We start from the raw sequence: 21,885 nt of genomic DNA, 5'->3' as shown, positions 1-21,885 counted from the left end.
AACCACTACAATAAATGTTGGCATGTTAAGGCTAAAGACTTTTATTAGTTTACATTTATCTTGAATACAATAAAACAAGCAGAGCAGGTTCTGTAAGGAGACCGTTCTATTACAACAGCTAGCTAGGGTTGTGGGTTCGATTCCCACGGGGCCAGTACAAAAAAAAATGCATGAAATGAAATGTATGCATTCACTACTGTAAGTCGCTCTGAATAAGAGCGTCTGCTAATGACTAAAATGTAAATGTAAAATGTAGATCAAAATCTTAGTTTGAAAAAGGGGAAAGGTAGTGAGATGTCATTAAAGTGAGATGCACAACAGAGGGGCTCCTCGACGTCAGCAGTGAGCTCTCCTCTTATCAAGATCCAATGTCCAGTAAAAGATTAAACGCATACAAAAAGTTAATTTATTTACACATTGGCTCTTTCAACATTTTGATAACACGAGGAATGGAACTCAATAATGGCTCTCTCTGTGATAGCCAAACCAAATCTGGGTGTATTTAACGTAGCACAACATTCAAATATCAGACTACGTTATGTGGAATTCAACAAACCCATTATGTGGAGTTCTAATAGAAAAGACGCAATTATCACCATTTTCCGGCCAAAATATTTACGTTGAGGAAATGTGAAATAACGCTCAAAATAAGAGGCCACTTGAAAATGCCAAAATGAAGTTCCATTAAGTGTTGTTTTTCCTGTGTATGGAGGGAGGCAGGTGCAGTGTTTCGGTTTAAAAAAACAAAAACAATGTATTTTTTGTAGAGTGGAGGGAGGATGAACTCTGCCTCGGTTGGCCGACGCTCATCTTAAGTCCAGAAAGGAGAGAATTTGATGTCCAATCAACCCAGCCTGCTCTCCATCACTGGGGGGCCTCTGTGTCCCCTGGATGGGGGCCTGTCTCAGGTAGCTCCAACTTCTCGCACTCGGTCAGCTTCAGAGTTAAGTGCTGGGCGATCTCATTGGGGTCAGTATACAGAGCAGCAGGGACGTTCTGGAAGGCAAAGAGAGAGAATCTAAATGCCGTTGCCTTTTCTAGATATTGCCATTGACTAATTGTTCTCCATTTACAAGAGTGGTATGATTGCATCAGCTGCAGTGACATATACGCATGTAGCATGAATGTTTTGGACAATATTTTAGTGATGTCACTGCATGATGCTGAGCTTGCTCTGACTTGCCAGCGGACTTCCGCTACACATGCACTTTTCAAACAGAGAAGAAAAATCTCACCTTCAATTCTGAAATTTTGCTTTCCCGAGTGCTAAACTCTCTGATCATGTAATTCTTTCCAGTCTGTAAAGAAAATGAGTCATTTCATAAGTAGGCATAGCCATTATGTAGTTGAAGTTGCATAGTGATGTCCATTTCCGTCTAAAGTTATCCACAGAATTTGATTCCAATGCACATCCATTCTGGTGGTTACCGTTAATCGATTGCCATTTCCCAGGAAAGCCCAGTCACACTTGCCTCGTGATAGAGCCGTGTGTCATTTATCCGGATCAGAACTCCATCCACTCGCAGGAAGAACCGCAGAAGCAGGAAGAAACTGGTGGGCATCACTCTCTGTATCACACACAAGTGGGTAACAAGAGAGTAAGTATTTCTTCAAAATCTCCTCAGAACAAATGAAATCTGTCTCTCAAAGATGCAAGCGTTTAAGAAAATCCATTAAACATAATTACTATAGGTGAATATAAAAAGGCTTTTTTTATTCCTGGTCTTACAGCCCCCGCAAAGGACTTGTCCTTTGGTGCTTGTCACACAGCCACAGACATATGTGGTGAATGTGCTTCATCATAAAGTGTCAGTTCCAGTCTGAAAGTGGCACTCACTATTTTGACGCTGATCATGGACACGCCATGGTCGTGAAGCTCGTCCTCAAACAGCAGCACGTCATCGAAAAACATGATTTGTTCTCGCGCCTTCAGCTTCTCCATGTCGATGCGCTCCAATGTTTCTGTCGCCTGATGGAATAGCAGAGGTGTATTTATTAGTGCAAACCGTAGCAAAAAAACAAAACGTTTTGCAACTGAAAAAAATGTTTATTATTGGACACATTCAGCTCTCGTTGTTTCGGCATGTTTGCCTCAATTTGATTCCTAATGAATAAGGCAATTGACAGCTTGAGATAAGTTAATGAATATTATGCCTTTGCGAAAGAAAAATTGCATTCCAGGCGGACTACATTGCAGTTGTTGCATTGCATCAGCCGAAGGTTGTGTTCCACATCATTGACGGTGCAGTCAGGCGTCAGACTGACATACCATATGGTGTGGTTAGTTGATATGTTAATCACAGAGAGATCTGGCAGGCGTTTGCAATATAGACGACCTGAAACGCAGCCAATGACTTGGGGGTGAATCCTGTCTTCCACTTACAGTACCAGCCAACAGTTTGGACACACATACTCATTCAAGATTATTTTAATTTTTTGTTTGCAATTTTCTACATTGTAGATTAATAGTGAAGACATCAAAACTATGAAATAACACACATGGAATCATGTAAAAAATATATATTTTATATTTGAGATTCTTCAAAGGAACCACTCTTTGCCGTGATGACAACTTTGCACACACTTGGCATTCTCTCAACCAGGTTCACCTGGAATGCTTTTCCAACAGTCTTGAAGGTGTTCCCACATATGCTGAGCACTTGTTGGCTGCTTTTCCTTCACTCTGCGGTTCAACTCATCCCAAACCATCTCAATTGGGTTGAGGTCGGGTGATTGTGGACACCAGATCATCTGATGCAGCACTCCATCACTCTCCTTCTTGGTCAAAAAGCCCTTACACAGCCTGGAGGTGTGCTGGGTCATCTTACTGTTAAAAAAACAAATTATAGTCCCACTAAGCACAAACCAGATGGGATGGCGCATCGCTGAAGAATGCTGTGGTAGCCATGCTGGTTAAGTGTGCCTTGAATTCTAAATAAATCACTGACAGTGTCACCAGCAAAGCAAAGCACCCCCACACCTCCTCCTCCATGCTTCACGGTGGGAACCACACATACAGAGATCATCCATTCACCTACTCCGCGTCTCACAAAGACATGGCGGTTGGAACCAAAAATCTCAAATTTGGATTCATCAGACTAAAGGACAGATTTCCACCGGACGAATGTCCATTGCGCACATTTTTTGGGCCCAAGCAAGTCTCTTCTTCTTATTGGTGTCCTTTAGTAGTGGTTTCTTTGCAGCAATTTGACCATGAAGGCCTGATTCACGCAGTTTCCTCTGAGATGCGTCTGTTACTTGAGCTCTGTGAAGCATTTATTTGGGCTGCATTTTCTAAGGCTTGTAACTCTAATGAACTTATCCTCTGCAGCAGAGGTAACTCTGGGTCTTCCTTTCCTGTGGCTGTCCTCATGAGAGACAATTTCATCATAGCACTTGGTTTTTGCGACTGCACTTGAAGAAACGTTCAAAGTTATTGACATTTTCCGCATTGACATTTTCCGCATTAACTGACCTTCATGTCTTAAAGTAATGATGGACTGTCGTTTCTCTTTGTTTTTTTGAGGTGTTCTTGCCATAATATGGACTTGGTGTTTTACCAAATAAGGCTATCTTCTGTATACCACCCCTACCTTGTCACAACACAACTGATTGGCTCAAACGCATTAAGGAAAGAAATTCTACAAACTTTTAACAAGGCACACCTGTTAATTGAAATGCATTCCAGGTGACTACCTCATGAAGCAAAGGGTGGCTACTTTGAAGCATCTCAAATAAAATATTTTGATTTCTTTAACAATTTTGGTTACTACATGATACCATGTGTTATTTCATAGTTTTGATGTCTTCACTATTATTCTACAATGTAGAAAATAGTACAAATAAAGAAAAGCCCTGTAATGAGTAAGTGTGTCCAAACCTTTGACCGGTACTGTATGTCAAATATACATTTAGTCATGTATCAATGTGAGACTAAGTTCAATTTTGACTTAAATTCAAATTAAGATTTGCCCCTTATTTTGTAATGTGTTTGTTTGGGATATTGTATTGTAACCACAGTGTGAACTGAAAGGCCTTTCACCCTCATCTGCTGGTCCTCTCCTAACAAAGTGCCTCTGTAGTCTGTGGTATATGTCCAGTCGTAGTGTTTCACAGCCTCTTTGGAGTGTTCAGAATCGGCCCTGGGAATACAACCACATGACAACGGTCTCAGATCCATTCTCCATAACGGGACTGGTAATTGACTGATTATTCAACACTTTTTATCGAAATAATTTAAAAATGCAATTTTTTGTTGTTCAAATTATTTCACAAGCATATAGACAATGAAGGTGGATAGTGTTATCACAGTGGTATTATGATAGTGGTTGTACCTGCTCTCTTGCCATTCCTGTGCACAGGCCACTTTCACAGAGTCCTGCATGTTGTTGACCCTCTTGAGTGCATCGATGGCATTAAACTCGATGCCATAGCCGTCTGTGTGCTGAATGCGTAGAACGTTGTCCCCAAACAGCATCTCTGGGAGTGAGGGCATGTGCATCTCCTCCCCTAACCTGGGACAAAACTGTCAAGATTGAAACCTGAACAACTAACCTCAATGTAGCTAGCCAAGTAAGTTGACAAGATCTGAATGATTAATGTTGGTGTGCAAATATTTAAAGTTCGACCAAGTCGATAAACAAGCTCCCCAATGTAGACTAAACCTTAAGAATACTAAACAGACAACATTAAAGAAAAAGTTTAGTCTGACACAAAAATCGGCAAAATACTTGGAACAGTTTACCGTTCAATGTCCTTAGACTTCATAATGTGGGTTTTTGCTGCAGTCACTTTCCATGGTCCGAATATGAAGTCTTGCTTACTGCTCTTAAACCCATGGGTCATCATGGCTGACAAATTGGCCAACATCAACTGTAAATACGGTCAAACACCAAACCCATCAGAGACATAAGTAAATAAACAGTACATGCAAGTACAGAGCACATTGCATGTCGACCATTGCAGAACTGTAGATAGTGGAGTACGTTCAGCCCTCAGAAATGACCTAGCAATCCAATGTCTTTATTGGCGAGTTGTAAAAGTAGTTATCTAGCTAGCTAGGATATATATGGTTAGCTATTACAAGATAATTATACCCGCTGTACAGGCTTGCTAGCTAGTAACTTTGCTAGCCTACCTAACTAGCTATTGCAAAAATCAACGTTATATAAAATACGAAGCTGGTAGCTGACAAAACAGCCAAACGTGCTTATGGAAAAGGTGTCGACAATGCAATAACTAGAGTATGCATTCCACAACCGTATTTATCTTGCTAACGTAACTAACCTAGCCTCCGGATGTTGGTGACAAGCTAGCTGGTTCAGCATCCCTTCAATCATCATCACACTAACTTGTCATCTTAACTTCATTACTAATGGATATACATCCAACATCAATACCCTACTGACATGAGACTTCATGGAAATAGAAATCAAAGATTCAATTCAAAAGAAATGTAAAAGTTAATCCACTCACTCGGGTATTTTGATTGTCAGCTAACGTCCATGAAAGAGAGAACTTCACAAAAATGCTTCCGACGTACTTTTCATTCTACTATTATATTGTTCCGCATCCAGTAAATACTGTACATTTGCACACAAAAAATATATATTGCTTTGTTGCTACATGTCCTAAATGTATGATAGTATGCTGTGTTTATACAAGTTGCTCTCTAAGGGAGGTCTCCATCAAAAATACATTTCACAGAAATAAAATGTAATATGTTTTTTAATGGAAAATAATTTTTAAAATTGTATTTTTGTATTTATTTTATTTCACCTTTTATTTAACCAGGTAGGCTAGTTGAGAACAAGTTATCATTTACAATTGCGACCTGGCCAAGATAAAGCACGGGTACGGGTGGCCAGGTGGAAAGCATGGCCAGCTGTAGAAAAATGCTTATTGAAATTCTGAATTATCATGGATTTATCAGTGGTGACAGTGTTTCCTAGCCTCAGTGCAGTGGGCAGCTGGGAGTAGGAATTGTACTACCCAGACATAGAGAGACTATTACTGGTATCAATGACAGTCGTCACTGGATTATCTGAGATTAACATAATCAGAGGCATTGCAGTATGGACAACCATTCAAAATCAAATTGTTTTTATACACATCATTAGAATGGACAGCCTACAAGCAAATTCATCTTTTTTTTATTCCCCAGTCAAGTGTCCCAAACATGGTGGTTCTGATAAAGTCCTACATGATTTATCTGCAGCTAGGATCCCATCCAAGGATTTGGTTCATCGGGTGGTACTGTCTATGGCCCTATTGGTACAGTACTGCTTGTTGATCCCTTGTCAATGTTGGTATAGCAGTGGAGAGAGTGATTGGATGATGCTCTCCCAGTGTTGAGTAGACAATGTTCTCAGTCATGGAGGAGACAGTGTGGACAGGTTCTTGGGATGTTCCAAGAGGAGAAAGGTGTTTGACTCTCTCTGGATAAAAAAATCAATGTGACATTGATAAACTGGACCAAATGCACTGTAACAAAATATGTTCGATTGGGAAATACAGTGGGGAGAACAAGTATTTGATACACTGCCGATTTTGCAGGTTTCCTACTTACAAAGCATGTAGAGGTCTGTCATTTTTATCATAGGTACACTTCAACTGTGAGAGACGGAATCTAAAACAAAAATCCAGAAAATTACATTGTATGATTTTTAAGTAAATAATTTGCATTTTATTGCATGACATAAGTATTTGATACATCAGAAAAGCAGAACTTAATATTTGGTCCAGAAACCTTTGTTTGCAATTACAGAGATCATACATTTCCTGTAGTTCTTGACCAGGTTTGCACACACTGCAGCAGGGATTTTGGCCCACTCCTCCATACAGACCTTCTCCAGATCCTTCAGGTTTCGGGGCTGTCGCTGGGCAATACGGACTTTCAACTCCCTCCAAAGATTTTCTATTGGGTTCAGGTCTGGAGACTGGCTAGGCCACTCCAGGACCTTGAGATGCTTCTTACGGAGCCACTCCTTAGTTGCCCTGGCTGTGTGTTTTGGGTCGTTGTCATGCTGGAAGACCCAGCCACGACCCATCTTCAATGCTCTTACTGAGGGAAGGAGGTTGTTGGCCAAGATCTCACGATACATGGCCCCATCCATCCTCCCCTCAATACGGTGCAGTCGTCCTGTCCCCTTTGCAGAAAAGCATCCCCAAAGAATGATGTTTCCACCTCCATGCTTCACGGTTGGGATGGTGTTCTTGGGGTTGTACTCATTCTTCTTCTTCCTCCAAACACGGCGAGTGGAGTTTAGGCCAAAAAGCTATTTTTGTCTCATCAGACCACATGACCTTCTCCCATTCCTCCTCTGGATCATCCAGATGGTCATTGGCAAACTTCAAATGGGCCTGGACATGCGCTGGCTTGAGCAGAGGGACCTTGCGTGTGCAGCAGGATTTTAATCCATGACGGCGTAGTGTGTTACTAATGGTTTTCTTTGAGACTGTGGTCCCAGTTCTCTTCAGGTCATTGACCAGGTCCTGCCGTGTGGTTCTGGGCTGATCCCTCACCTTCCTCATGATCATTGATGCCCCACAAGGTGAGATCTTGCATGGAGCCCCAGACCGAGGGTGATTGACAGTCATCTTGAACTTCTTCCATTTTCTAATAATTGCCCCAACAGTTGTTACTTTCTCACCAAGCTGCTTGCCTGTTGTCCTGTAGCCCATCCCAGCCTTGTGCAGGTCTAAAATTTTATTCCTGATGTCCTTACACAGCTCTCTGGTCTTGGCCATTGTGGAGAGGTTGGAGTCTGTTTGATTGAGTGTGTGGACAGGTGTCTTTTATACAGGTAACGAGTTCAAACAGGTGCAGTTAATACAGGTAATGAGTGGAGAACAGGAGGGCTTCTTAAAGAAAAACTAACAGGTCTGTGAGAGCCGGAATTCTTACTGGGTGGTAGGTGATCAAATACTTATGTCATGCAATAAAATGCAAATTAATTACTTAAAAATCATACAATGTGATTTTCTGGATTTTTGTTTTAGATTCCGTCTCACAGTTGAAGTGTACCTATGATAAAAATTACAGACCTCTACATGCTTTGTAAGTAGGAAAACCTGCAAAATCGGCAGTGTATCAAATACTTGTTCTCCCCACTGTATGTCACAAATAATTCCCCTAGAAAAAGCCTGACTCCCAAACATTACTGTATGTTTATGACTTGTACTGTAATTGGAAATGTGCGCTAATAGTTAACATTCTAATTCATTACACATCTAGTGCTTGATACTTAAAGATGCACTCTCAAACTCTTTGTCATGGGCGTCGTAAGGATTGGACCAAGGCGCAGCGGGTATAGTGCTCATTAAAGTGAACACTTAAATAAAAATACTAACAAACGACGAAACAGTTCCATAAGGCACACATGCTATACAGAAAATAACCACCCACAAAACACAAGTGAAAAGAAAACCCAACTAAATATGGCCTCCAATTAGAGACAACGACAACCAGCTGTCTCTAATTGGAGGTCATTGCCAAAAACCCAACATAGAAATAGAAAACTAGATATACACATAGAAAATATAGAACATAAACCAAAAACACCGAAACACACGAAACAAACACCCCCTGCCATGCCCTGACCAAACTACAATGACAAATAACCCCTTTACTGGTCAGGACGTGACACTCTTGTATAATTTCAGCCAGTAGTTTTGAAAGTGGTGCTCACGAGCCAAAACGGGTCCCTGTTTTTTGTGTACTACGTCATCCAATTGTGTACTACATCATACATTTTGTGTCATGTTACGAATTTTGCAATTCCTATTATATCATATGAATTTAGCAATTTGTGTGATGTTACAAACCTCATACGTGCAATATGTTATGAATTTGTTGAGTTTAAGATCCCAGAGTGCATCTTTAATATATCATATCATGCTATCACGATGTCAAGCATGCGAAACAGAAAAGCTAATTACTCACTGAAATGTGTACACTTGATGATCATGATGATAAGGACCACTACAATCAAGACTGCTCCAATGCTGACCACAATTAATAGCCAACTCACTGGGAAACCTAAAAAACATCAGGAAAAGTGTGTGATGTTCATTAAATAATGAGAAAAAAATAATTGACATACAGTACCCCAAAACATAATTGTCAGAAAGAATATAAGTTAGATCAGTATATTGAAAAATGGATCCACCATCCTCTTAGAATGAGGATTGAATGGTGGTGAGTTCCAAAAGTATTGGGACAGTAACACATTTGTCGTTGTTTTGTCTCTGTACTCCAGCACTTTGAATTTGAAATTACACAGTGAATATGAGGTTAAAGTGCAGACTGTCAAATTTAATCTGAGGGTATTTTCATCCATATCGGGTGAACCAAAACAAATAGCAAATGCATCCAACAAATTTGGAGAGTCACAAATTTGATGTAGTCGTTGTGTGATATGAATATGGGACCAAATACTTTTTACTACTTGAATACACATGTAAGTGAATTTGTCCCAATATTTTTTGTCCTGTAAAATAGGGGGACAATGTACAAAAAGTGCTGTAATTTCTAAACAGTTGATTTCAAATCCAAAGTGCTAGAGTACAGAGCCAAAACCACAAAAATATGTCACTGTCCCATTACTTTTGGAGTACACTGTATCATAAGATATTATGGAAAAATTATGTAGAGCACCAACATTATATTACATAGATATAGAAGTCAACCGATTACATTGTCAACTAGTAATCCTGATTTATTAACACTTAGCTCTCACCATTGGACATGACTGTGTGATCGACAGTGATGGGATGGCTGAGGGAAGAGTGGTTGACCCAGCAGAGATAGAGGCCAGCCTGGCTGGGTCCCGAGGACAGAGGCAGGTAGGAGTGGACGGTGATGGAACCATCTGGGTTGACCTCTCTCTGCCTGTCTGAAAGTCTGGTGTTGAGGAGCTGACCATCTCTAAACCACACCTGCTCTATGGTCTCTGGGTAAAACCCCCGAGAGGAGCACAGCAACATGGGAAGTCCACTACTGGACTCCTTTACATCAGACACAGACACTGCAGGAGGGGCTGGATGCACAAACAGAAAGTTGCAGATGCAGAAATAATAGTGTAAACAAAGAGTTTAAACTGTAGACAAATTATTTTCAATTTGGAGGCAAGTAGCATTCACATATCATGTGATCACAGGGTCATAATGGTTTTACATGTAGATTGTAGTTCTATCAAGTATTTTCAGAGATCATTAACCTGTTACACAAATAGTTATGTTTTTTGAGAAAACTTGTGCAGGTGGAGGTGCAGCTCTTTTCACTTCACAAGAGTAAAGTCCAGAATCATTTATCTGTAGCTTCATCAGTGAAAAGAAGATCTCTCTGGTCTCACTATTCCAATTAATTTGTATTCTTTCTTTACATGTCTTCGACACCAGCCACTCGTGTCTGTTAAACTGAGAAAAGCACAGCTCCTCTGTTCCTTTTATAGTCACTGTAAATATGTCAATGTCATTGGGTAAATTGTGGGTGCAGTGGATCGTCACTGAATTTCCTTTGTGTACAATGACTGCTGTTGGATTTGACAGTGTAGTTAGGTTCTGTAAACCTGTAGAAAAAGAGACCAATGTTGATCAGTCTGAGAAAACAGGTGATGAACTGGTTCAGGTGGTGATACACCTCATGACAATTGTAAAACTATTTTAAGCCACTTCACTTCCCAGCTCCATACTGGCTGGGACAAATGTATTAAGTCAATAAATGTAGGGTCTGTCTACTATATTTACCACAAGTGTAAAACCAAACAGCAAGTCTCTCAGCAATCACTTTTCATTTCAGTTCTGTAATTTTCATATTTCAGTTGCAAAGGCACTGATTCTGTCTTATGCAATCATAACTTATAATTTGACCTACGATACTCCACCCCCCACCCCTCCCCCCTTGGAACAAAACTGTACCTTAAGTGTCCACAGTTTTCATAGTAAGTTCAGTCTCTAAATGCATCATGTATAAAGTATGAAGAGGTTTTGTCAAAGCATTTCACATTACCTGAGTGGAGACTCAGAAGCATTGCCAAATGCAGAACAGAAGAATAGAGCACCGACATCTGTTCCAAAAAGAGCAACGACAAAGATAAGATAGTTACTTAAACACTACATTTAACTGGTTTTTCAACCTTCACATCCTGTGATTTACAAGAGGTTCAGTACGTGAAGTGTGGCTTGTATCATACACTGAAAACATGCATGGAATGACAGAAATGTTTTTTGTGAAGTTTCCAAAATAACAAATACATTTTATTTTGAATGATAGACATTAAAGTATGTTGAATATTGCAGTTCTATCGCAGTTTTTGTTGCAAGATTCTGACACAGAAGTGTGGAGTCTTGTGGACCTAAAGCATATGCACGTCTCTCAGGGTGTAGATTTAACAGAAGTTGAATACAAAATCTGCCCCGTTCAAGAAGCGTTCCGCTTACTCTCATATTCGACAGATTTTTCCATAGTGCAGTTAAAATAATAACATTTTTAACATTCAAATATACATTTTTTTATTAAGATGGAATGAACAAATCTGTTTGAATACACCATATCTATTAGTTAAAGACACCTGCATCCAAATCCTCAAGCTATGCACTGTACTTACGTCCTCTGTGTTGCTGTGTGAACTACTATCATTTATATCACCATTGCATCTCTCGTGTCAATTTCTTCACAGCGCAGGTTCAATGAGTGTGAGTCTAGTGCTTCTGTGCTCAACATCTCAGGTTAGCGCGAAGGTGGGTGCTAGCCACCGTCTACCACACAACAGTGACATTTACAGACCCAACTGCTCAGTTCATCTCATGTGATTTTGTTCACCATTAGGTTTAACTACTGATAATGTTTTGACTTGTAGTCCTAGTTGTAGTTAGCATGGTGAATCCAGAATTAGCTATTTTCACTATTTTTCAATCAACATTAGTGAATGTAGCTTTCATTCTGGATTCACCAATCTAAGTTGTAGTTGTATTCTAAAACACACTAACATCCATATTAGCTTTAGAAATATTGTTCACATACTATAATAAAACATTGAAACAGTTTGCAACAGCATGCAGATACTCAGCCCATGGTCATAGGTTGAATTAAAACAGAGTTCACAGCTCATGTGAATCTGTTTTTTTTTTTTTTACACACTTAATAATACTATGGTTTAACACTTTTCATTACAGAGTTATTTTAAAGCTCTACTTTGTCAAGAAACATACAATAAAAATGTATTTAGAATCAAGGCAAGTAAAATAGCAATAGTTAGCTAGGTGTTAAAAATTATTTTCAGATTAGAACTAGACCAAGAAAGAGTATCAGGTTATAATGGGCAGCTAGGTTTTAAGATTAGTTTAAAGATTTTGTCCAGCAAAACTAAATGTGAAAAATACCCACATGCATCACCACATCTCCTCCAATTCTCAAACTCTCTTAACCTACCTTTTAGATACTTTCTCTGGTGAACAAAGGGGACTTGAGAATTTATGAAGACTATGGCTAATTTCATGAAACTGTGAAAAAAACTCCTAATCAAAAAGCATACTGCAATCAACGATGGAGAAAACTGCAGAAGTGGCCACAACATTACTGAGTGGTGGTGGTTGTGAGAGGCTGCACCATAGTTGTTTTCAGTTAAGTGAAAGTAGATCACAGCATTGACAGCAATGTCGACACAAACAGGAAGTCAGAGTTGTATCACTCTAATCACTCTAGATAAGAGTTTTTTGGCCAATTAATGTAACATCCTTAACTGCTGCTTAGGACTTATTTTGTATGAGCTTTGCATTATATACATTTTCTGACTTGGAGATGAAAAAGACAAACCTAATATATCAATCCTGTAAACATGTACTGCTAAAAAATCATCAGAAAACGTGTTTAATGTACCGTTCATCTGCGTTACACATGCAGATTCATGACTTTTCAGTTATTTATAAGTACGCATTTCTAAGTACGCATTGGTTGTGCCAGAATGCGTACTTATAAATAACAGAAAAGTCATGAATCTGCATGTGTTATGCAGATGAACAGTACATACAAAATAAGTCCTAAGCAGCAGTTGAGAATGTTACATTCATTGGCCCAAACACTCTTATCTAGAGTGATTCACACATGCACATTAAGGTTTTATGTCACATTAAAAAGGACAGCAAGAGGAAAACGTTATATACAATGTAATTATATAACTGGTAACCATATGTCCAGAGTGAATATGGTAGGAGTTTATGGGTGATTGTCAGATATACTAAATAACTATTTCTGTAGCTTGGACATGTTCAACTGAGCTAGTATTCAAGACACACTGGTCCAATGTTTGATGGATTCAACAATACCTTGATCTGGGATAGTAAAGCATCATACAACAATACTACCACATTTGAAAATTGGCTAAAGGCTACAAATATCTATGAACTCAAATAAAAAGAGGAAAAAGGATGTCAGAGTGAGATTAAAATGGTTTTGTTCTCATAAATGCATTGTTCCTGGATGGATGCAGTGGTTGCCTGTCTCTGTTGGGTTTGCGTACTTAAACTGATGTTTTCAAACACCTTGTTGTTGTATGAGATGGAATCACCTTTATCATTGGTCCTCTTTCGACCTGCTTGGGGAGAAGGCCAATCAACTAATCACATTTAGGGTTGAAGCTCATGCTGAATACTTACCTACTGCTAAGTGTCAAAAGACTTGTTATGGTGTTTGGTATTACAGGCAAGATTTTTGTAGTACAAAATAACACAGATATGTGCAGAAAAGTATCAATTTAAATCAAATGACAGTTTTTGAACAGATCTGACCATTTTGTACCACCATAAGTGAATACGTTTTGTTGTATCCAAGTGTTTGGTAGACTATCATACATGTTAAATAAAGCTCATACTGAAAGTGCATTTTGCTTGTGGGCTGATACCTTGAAAAACATTAGTGTCTCTTAGCTTTACATTTTACACCTCTGTTGTGTTGCATGACAAGGTTGTGGAAACTATAATGCCATATTAAGGTCTGAGGTAAGCTGTGCTGAGCTCAAGGGCCACCCATTTTTTGTTGGACAACTGGCAGCCCAGGTGCCGGAAACAACCCAACCTTGCCTTGTATTTGGACTGAAATGTGAGTTATAGATCTGTCATTCTCATTGAAAGCAAGTCTAAGAAGCGGTAGATCTGTTCTATGTGCACTATTTCTATGCTTCACGTTTTATGTTCAAAACAGCTGGAAATACAATGTTTAATATGGTTATTTAAAATATATTTCACAGCGGTATAGATGGTACAATGGTTCTCTAAACTCTGAGTGCTTGTTTTGTCACATAAACCCGAAATTAGGCTAATTGTTTTGACGACCAGGAAATGACAGAGCAAATTCTGCATTTTGCACCTTTACATTTTTATATAGGATCATTAAAACACTCACAAATCTAATATGGTGGCAAAAATGGTGCCGGTGTGACATACTGCATATTTGCTGCGCTAAAATAAATTTAAAAAGTCCTGATTCAAAATGTCAATTGGTGATGGAAAATACAATTATGTCCTGAAATACAGACTCACACACAGGTCTATGCATAGACCTCACAGAGTCCATCTGCTGACCTCTAGTGGAAATAAAAATTAAGGACGTAGTTGCATGGCCTTCATTGAACCCATTATATCACACTCAAAAGGCAGTTTAGAATATCCAATCAGTTCTGAAACAGTTGTGATTCAAATAACATCATGTAACATAACACACTAAGTCCTAAAATGGAAGCTGATGTGACTTGTGGTTTAGTGCCCTAAATAGGTAGCCTATAAAACAGGATGTCAACACAAGACAGCAGGCAAAGGCGTCAAAAGCAGGGGTGGTGGGAAGGTAGTCATTTCCTCTGACTTCATGAGGGGGCTAGATCTTGCTCCGATGACAGTAAATATCACTTGGAAATATAAGTACATTCTGTAGCCAAGATATCAGTCTCTGGGTTAAGGGTTTACTTCTGCTTTCTCTGTTCCAGATTCCAGTGAATCCAAAGTATTACTGAACAAAAATATAAATGCAACATGCAACAATTTCAAGGATTTTACTGAGTTACAGTTCCTATAAGGAAATTAGTCCATTTAAATAAATTCATTAGGCCCTAATCTATGGATTTCACATGACTGGGAATACATATATGCATCTGATGGTTACAGATACCTTTAAAAAAAGGTATCTTTGACCAGATATGAAAACCAGTCAGTATCTGGTGTGACCACCATTTGCCTCATGCAGAGCAACACATCTCCTTCGCATAGGGCTAATCAGGCTGTTGATTGTGGCTTGTGCAATGTTGTCCCACTCCTTTTCAATGGCTGTGCGAAGTTGCTGGCTATTGGCGGGAACTGGAACATGCTGTCGTACACGCCGATCCAGAGCATCCCAAAATACTCAGTAGGTGACATGTCTGGTGGGTATGCAGGCCATGGAAGAACTGGGACATTTTCAGCTTCCAGGAATTGGGTACAGATCCTTGCGACATGGGGCCATGTATTATCATGCTGAAACATGGGGTGATGGTGGCTGATGAATGGCACGACAATGGACCTCAGGATCTTGTCACGGTATCTTTGTGCATTCAAATTGCCATTGACAAAATGCAATTGTGTTCGTTGTTGATAGCTTATGCATGACCATACCCTAACCCCACCATAGGGCACTCTGTTCACAGCGTTGACATCAGCAAACCGCTTCCCCACACGACACCATACACGTGATCTGCGGTTTTGAGGCTGGTTAGACCTACTGCCAAATTGTCTAAAACGATGGAGGCGGCTTATGGTAGAGAAATTATCATAACATTCTCAGGTAAGAGCTCTGATGGACATTTCTGCAGTCATTCCAGCAGTGAAGCTTATTATGTAAGCTTTTCTCTCATACTTTTTATAGCCTACTGGACTCATAGAGAGCTACTCTCTCAAGTTATCTTGTTGGGGCAGTGACTCTTTGAACTTACAATGGCTAGCCCCAAGTCGTTATATTTTGTTCTTGTGCTTTATGCTATTTGTCTCATGACTCCTGTGTGCTTTGTTGACTATGAACTTGCTTGTTACCCAACCGAGGGACAGACTGTTTGTTCCCACACTGGGGACTCTGAATCTCTATTGGTTACACCAGGCCTGGGCAAATATTTTCCATGGAGGGCCACATTAGAATATATTTTTGCCATTGTGGGCCAGAATCATATTACTTTCACATTTTAGGGAAGACCCAGATGCAGACAGTGTCGAAGTAACAAAAGTTTATTAATAGAACAGGGGCAGGCAAAGCAACAGGTCAAGGGCAGGCATAGGTCAGTAATCCAGATCAGAGTGAAAAGGTACAGAACAGCAGGCAGTCTCAGGGTCAGGGCAGGCAGAGGTCAATAATCCAGGGCGGTGTGAAAAGGTACAGAACAGCAGGCAGTCTCAGGGTCAGGGCAGGCAGAGGTCAATAATCCAGGGCGGTGTGACAAGGTACAGAACGGGAGGCAGGCCCAGGGCAGGTAGAATGGTCAAAACCGGGAAAAACTAGAAAACAGGAACTATAGAAAAAGACAGGTGCAAGGGGAAAACCGCTGGTAGGCTTGACAGAGAAAACGAACTGGCAACAGACAAACAGAGAACCCAGGTATAAATACATTGGGGATAATGGGCGACACCTGGAGGGGGGTGGAGCCAAGCACAAAGACAGGTGAAACAGATCAGGGTGTGACAATTACAGGATTATACATTGTGTGTATGACTGTGTTGACAGATATATCTACTGTAAATCACCTCCAGATATGCTACTTATTTTACTTTTTTAACATGCACAGAATTAAACCACATGTTCTCCTTTTGGTAGGTATTTTCATTATTAAACATGCAATGAACTACATGGAGGGAAAAGTACACTGTGCATTCAGCACCATGGACAGAACTCTTGTTAACAGGTATGCACAAAAACACAAGAAAGAGAGCGAGCTCAACATTACATTTAAACTACTTAATCAGTGTGAGGAATGAAGTCTCTGATGGGCATTGACTAGAGCAGTGAAGTCAGGTATAGTTTCTGACGTCGCTGTGTGCAGGATTGCTGAGAGGTGACAATCAGTAAGAGATGATCTTTGCCTTGACTTGTTATATTTCATAACTGAAAATGTCTGTTCACATACATAGGTTGACCCAAACAGTAAAAACATCTTCTGAGCATGACTCCTAATCTTTGTAAAGTTTTGTTCATCAAGACATGCATAGAACCTCGTCAGTGACATTGTTTTGAATAGTTCTCCGAACACTGCATTAGACTGAAGATCGATAAGCTCAAGTTGCAGGTCAGTGGGAGCGTTATCCACATTGAAGATGAAAGGAGAGGAAACCAACAGCATGTCATTTTCCAACACTTTGAAATCCTCAAAACGATGAGAAAACTCACTGTTCACAGCACACAGCAGCGATGTATACTTCTCCTGCTGGTTATCTGATAGGGAACAGACTAGTAGTGTCGGAAGGTGGGTGAGATTGTTGGCTTCTACTTGGCGGGTCAGGAGGAGTAATTTTCCCTTGAATGCCTTGACAAGGCCGTACATCTGATGTGCAAAAAGGCCCTTCCCTTGTAGATTGGAATTTAGTTTATTCATGAGGGCCATGATGTCCACGGTGAAGGCAAAATCAGCCAACCATTCTTTATCTTGCAGTTGAGGGAAATCCACATATTTTCCTTTCATTTCAACAAACTCAGCAATCTCCAACTTCAGGTCCCACACCCTTTTAAGCACCTTCCCCAGACTCAGCCATCTCATGTTTGTGTGGTAGGGGAGATATGCATGGCCCGACTCAGTCTCTTCCAACAGTGAGACAAACTGCCTGTGGTTTAACGATTTTGCTCTTATGAAATTGACCACTTTAGTGACTGTATCCACAACATGGCTCATTTTCAGAACACATTTACAGAGAACCTCCTGATGAATAATGCAATGCAGGAAAATCATTTTCTGATCTGGGTTCAACTCAGCTACTTGATCTTGTATCTTTATCAAAAGGCCAAGTTTGGGCACCCATCAGTGGTCACACTGGATAATTTTTCAACTCCGTCCCAGCTTTGCCACACACTTATTAACCTCCTCCCTGTGGTTGTGCTCTTCATTGACTGCACTGAAGCAAGCTCCTCTGTAATGTCAAAGTCTGCGGTTATGCCTCGTAAGAATATCAACAACTGCGTCATGTCACGTGCATCACTGCTATCATCCAGGGCCAAGGAGAAATAGGTGAAATCCTTTACCTTGTCTTTCAACTGTTGTTCCACATTCTCTGCGATGTCCTCAACACGTTGTGTCACTGTTCATCTTGACAGAGAAACATTTTCAAACAGATCTTTCTTGTCGGGGCAAAGTATTGCTGCAGTCAATTAAACATTCTTTAATGAATTCACCCTCAGTAAATGGCTTGCTATGTTTAGCAATTTTGCGGGACTAAATTGCTAGTTCTCGCAATTCCGTCATTTGCTGAATGCAGTTTTGTGAAAAGTCCTTGCTGCTTTTGCAGCTGAGAAAGCAACTCTTTCGATGCACTTGCCCTCTGCTCAGAAGACATATTTCTAGATTTCTCTGCATGCTTTGTCTGGAAGGGTTGGGACAAGTTGTAGTCTTTCAATACAGTGATGCTGTCTTTGCACCCTAAGCACACAGCTTTCCCTGATACCTCAATAAATATTTCAATGTTCACTCTTGCTGGAACACCCTACATTCATTGTCTACTTTCCTTTCATTTGAAATCTTTGAAAAACTAATTTTTTTTCTAGCTAGCTACTATTTGGAACTGTGACGTGTGTGTCAGCCTGTCAGTCACTGTCTGTCCTCGTGAAGTTGTTATTTAAACGTGCCTTCAAAATAAATGTCCCACAAGAGGTGGGAGTTAAATCATTACACAAAGGCGAAAATTCATTGGGCTTTTCATTTGAATAACAAATACATTTTTCAAAATGTTACTATCACAAATTCTTTATGTGATCTGAGGAGGATTCCGCTGACCGTATTGAATCAGGTCGCGGGCCGCATATGGCCCCTGGGCCGGCCTTTGCCCTGGCCTGGGTTACACGGCCTGCCATCCTATTCAAACCACCTCTCGCCGGCTTTGTATTCATGTTAACTGATGACATTTCTGTACAATATGACCTTGTTGCCATCTGATGCACATTCAACTGTCACAAATCAGCACTGCAGAGCTCTCCCTGTCCTCTGCCGTGCCCTGATTGTATTACTGCTGATGATATCTGGAAATGTGCATGTACACCCTGGCACAGGGTCACCTCATACAAGTACTTGGGAGTATAGCTAGACGGTACACTGTCCTTCTCAGATGACCATCCTACCCATGCTAGATTGCGGAGACATAATTTATAGATTGGCAGGTAAGGCTGCTCTCGAGCGGCTAGATGTTAGCACACACATCCTTGGGTCACTCCCGTTTTCATTTTGCTGCAGCTAGCGACAAACTTGCTGCAAAGAAACACTCAAACTGGACAGTTTTATCTCTCTCTTCATTCAAAGACTCAATCATGGACACTCTTACTGACAGTTGTGGCTGCTATGCATGATGTATTGTTCTCTCTACCTTTTTGCCTTTGTGCGGTTGTCTGTGCCCAATAATGTTTGTACCATGTTTTGTGCTGCTACCATGTTGTGTTGCTACCATGCTGTGTTGTCTTAAGTCTCTCCTTATGTAGTGTTGGTGTCTCTCGTCGTGATGTGTGTTTTGTCCTACATTTTTAATCCCAGCCCCCATCCTGCAGAAGGCCTTTTGCCTTTTGGCAGGCCATCATTGTAAATAAGAATTTGTTCTCAACTGACTTCCCTAGTTAAATAAAAATAATTTTAAAAAATCCAATTGCACAATCCCTCAAAACTTGAGACATCTGTGGCATTGTGTTGTGTGACAAAGCTGGACATTTTAGAGTGACCATTTGTCACAAGCACAAGGTGCACCTGTGTAATGATCATGCTGTTTAATCAGCTTCTGGAAATACCTCACCGTCAGGTGGATGGATTATCTTGGCAAACAAATTTGTGCATGAAAGTTGAGAGCAATAAGCTTTTTGTTTTTGTGGAAAATGTCAGTAATGTTTTAGTTCAGCTCATGAAACATGGGACCCACACTTTACATGTTAAGTTATTTTTGTTCAGTATGTATGTATATATTTATACTCAAGATTTTGCTCGTCCTGATAATTCTATATTTCTTAATTCCATTCTTTTACTTTTTAGATGTGTGTACTGTTGTCTGTTAGATATTACTGCACTGTTGGAGCTAGGAACACAAGCATTATGTTACACCCGCAATAACATCTGCTACTGATGTGTATGCGACCAAGAACATTTATTAAAATTGTATTTTTAGTAATTTCCTAAAGTAATTTTGAAACTGAATTGGTTACAAGGCTATAGTTACTTGAAAGCTGCCTCAAATGTTCAAGCTGTTGTGCCTGTGAACAAAGTCATTGACCATAGAATTTGCATTGCCTTTTCTGGAAGTGGAAAAACATGTAAATTGTGCAAGCCTCGTTGAAGAAAGCATTGTCCAAACAGATGATCAGACTAAGACTCCCATTTGTAAATACTTATGGTGAAAGCTGGCCACAACCTCGATGGAAGTGCTGACAGATTATGGTCAGAAGGTTGTTCCCATGGTATGTCTCTGAAACAATAAGACCAGTAAGGGTCAGAAATGTACCATTATAGAATACTAGAACTGTTCATGGCTGGGTGATGTAATTTGTGGTTTATTTGTTTGAGCCTCCTCTTATGTCCCGCAAAGAGAACTAAGTACACAATAAATCAAGAAGATTTGAAATCAGTGTTAACATTAACGTTAAATTGACTACTGGTGTTCTAACATATTACATTGTTAACTATAGTACAATTGACTTAACACTTAACTCTCAGTTGGACATGACTGTGATTGAGTGATGGGATGGCTGAAGGCAGAGTGGTTGACCAAGCAGAGGTAGAGGACAGCCTGGCTGGCTCCTGAGGACAGAGGCAGGTAGGAGTGGAGTGTGAAGGAACCGTCTGGGTTGACCCCTCTCTGCCTGTCTGGAAGTGTGGCGTTGAGGAGCTGACCTTCTCTAAACCACACCTGCTCTATGGTCACAGGGTAAAAAACCTGAGAGGAGCACAGCAATATGGGAAGTCCACTACTGAACTACAGTGGGTATCACAAGTATTCACCCCCTTGGATTTTTTCACATTTTGTTGCATTACAATGTGGGATTGAAATAGATGTAATTGTCTTTGATCTACACAAAATACTCCATAATGACAAAGTGAAAAGACAATCTTGTCAAGGGTGTGTATGGGAGGCGAAGTCAGGTGCAGCAGAGCAGAGTAGTTGACAGGCGCACTTTAATTCCGTTCCAAAAATGACAGCACATAAAAACAATAACGTGCCAAAAACACGTAACATAGCAAAAGTAAAGCGCCCGACAATATCCACATAAACAAACAATTACACAAAGACATGGAGGGGAACAGAGGACTAAATACATGCAGTAATTATGGGAATGAAAACCAGGTGTGTAAGGGAACAAGACAAAACCAATGGAATATGAGAAATGGAGCGGTGATGGCAAGAAAGCCGGTGACGTCGATCGCCGAACGAACAAGGAGAGGAGCCGACGTTGGTGGAAGTCGTGACAAATCTACTCATTTTTCAAATTAATATAAATTAACTAAAATATAGTTGCTGCATAAGTATTCAGCCCTTTGTTTAGGCAAGCCTAAATTAGTTCTGGAGTAAAATTTGGCTTAACAAATTACATATGAACTCAACTTTAAATAATTCTGGGTAACAAATAAATAACTTAGTGAAATAGTTTTCCAATATATTTGTGAAAAAATAAACAAAAATAGCTTTTCTTAGCAAAAAACT

The 21,885-nt window shown here is 40.1% G+C and overlaps 2 protein-coding genes across 7 annotated transcripts in view; both read right to left on the bottom strand.

The window, feature by feature from the left end:
* Positions 1-13: 13 nt before the first annotated feature.
* LOC115154099 (TIP41-like protein) lies at positions 14-5,686 on the bottom strand. Of its 2 annotated transcripts, none has more exons than XR_003867818.1 (8): positions 5,476-5,686; positions 4,745-4,872; positions 4,335-4,514; positions 4,043-4,142; positions 1,838-1,969; positions 1,429-1,568; positions 1,236-1,298; positions 14-996 (listed from the first exon to the last, which is right to left on the bottom strand). XR_003867818.1 is itself a non-coding variant. In XM_029699978.1 (8 exons), the coding sequence occupies exons 2-8, from the start codon at positions 4,867-4,869 to the stop codon at positions 865-867; spliced, it is 828 nt and encodes a 275-aa protein (XP_029555838.1). In that variant the 5' UTR covers positions 4,870-4,872; positions 5,476-5,684; the 3' UTR covers positions 14-864. The 2 variants fall into 2 exon arrangements, 1 of the variants encoding a protein (XP_029555838.1); XM_029699978.1 differs by having other exon boundaries at positions 1,473-1,568; positions 5,476-5,684.
* A 399-nt stretch (positions 5,687-6,085) lies between these two features.
* The window catches only part of LOC115154096 (hereditary hemochromatosis protein), a 31,119-nt gene continuing 15,319 nt past the window's right edge, over positions 6,086-21,885 (bottom strand). Inside the window, exons 1-6 of one of the 5 annotated variants that reach the window (XM_029699972.1) lie at positions 12,434-12,747; positions 11,012-11,069; positions 10,221-10,571; positions 9,741-10,040; positions 8,945-9,040; positions 6,086-6,437 (exon numbers count right to left, since the gene is read on the bottom strand). In XM_029699972.1, coding sequence (XP_029555832.1) covers positions 6,268-6,437; positions 8,945-9,040; positions 9,741-10,040; positions 10,221-10,571; positions 11,012-11,069 — 975 coding nt within the window. In that variant the 5' untranslated portion in view covers positions 12,434-12,747 and the 3' untranslated portion in view covers positions 6,086-6,267. The other 4 variants (XM_029699973.1, XM_029699974.1, XM_029699976.1 and 1 more) reach the window with 4 other exon arrangements.

The sequence above is a fragment of the Salmo trutta genome, chromosome 19, assembly GCF_901001165.1.
Source record: "Salmo trutta chromosome 19, fSalTru1.1, whole genome shotgun sequence".
In the NCBI taxonomy this organism is placed as follows: Eukaryota; Metazoa; Chordata; class Actinopteri; order Salmoniformes; family Salmonidae; genus Salmo; species Salmo trutta.
This window is presented reverse-complemented; position numbering and strand designations above follow the sequence as displayed.

What these genes read in the sequence shown, in the direction of transcription:
- LOC115154099 (XM_029699978.1), bottom strand. Translation starts at nt 4,869, where the DNA reads ATGTTGGCCAATTTGTCAGCCATGATGACCCATGGGTTTAAGAGCAGT. An exon ending in GAGAGGACCAGCAGATGAGG is followed by an intron (nt 1,970 to 4,042) that starts GTGAAAGGCCTT and finishes CTATTCCATCAG; the next exon opens with GCGACAGAAACATTGGAGCG. An exon ending in GCAAAATTTCAGAATTGAAG is followed by an intron (nt 997 to 1,235) that starts GTGAGATTTTTC and finishes TTTGCCTTCCAG; the next exon opens with AACGTCCCTGCTGCTCTGTA.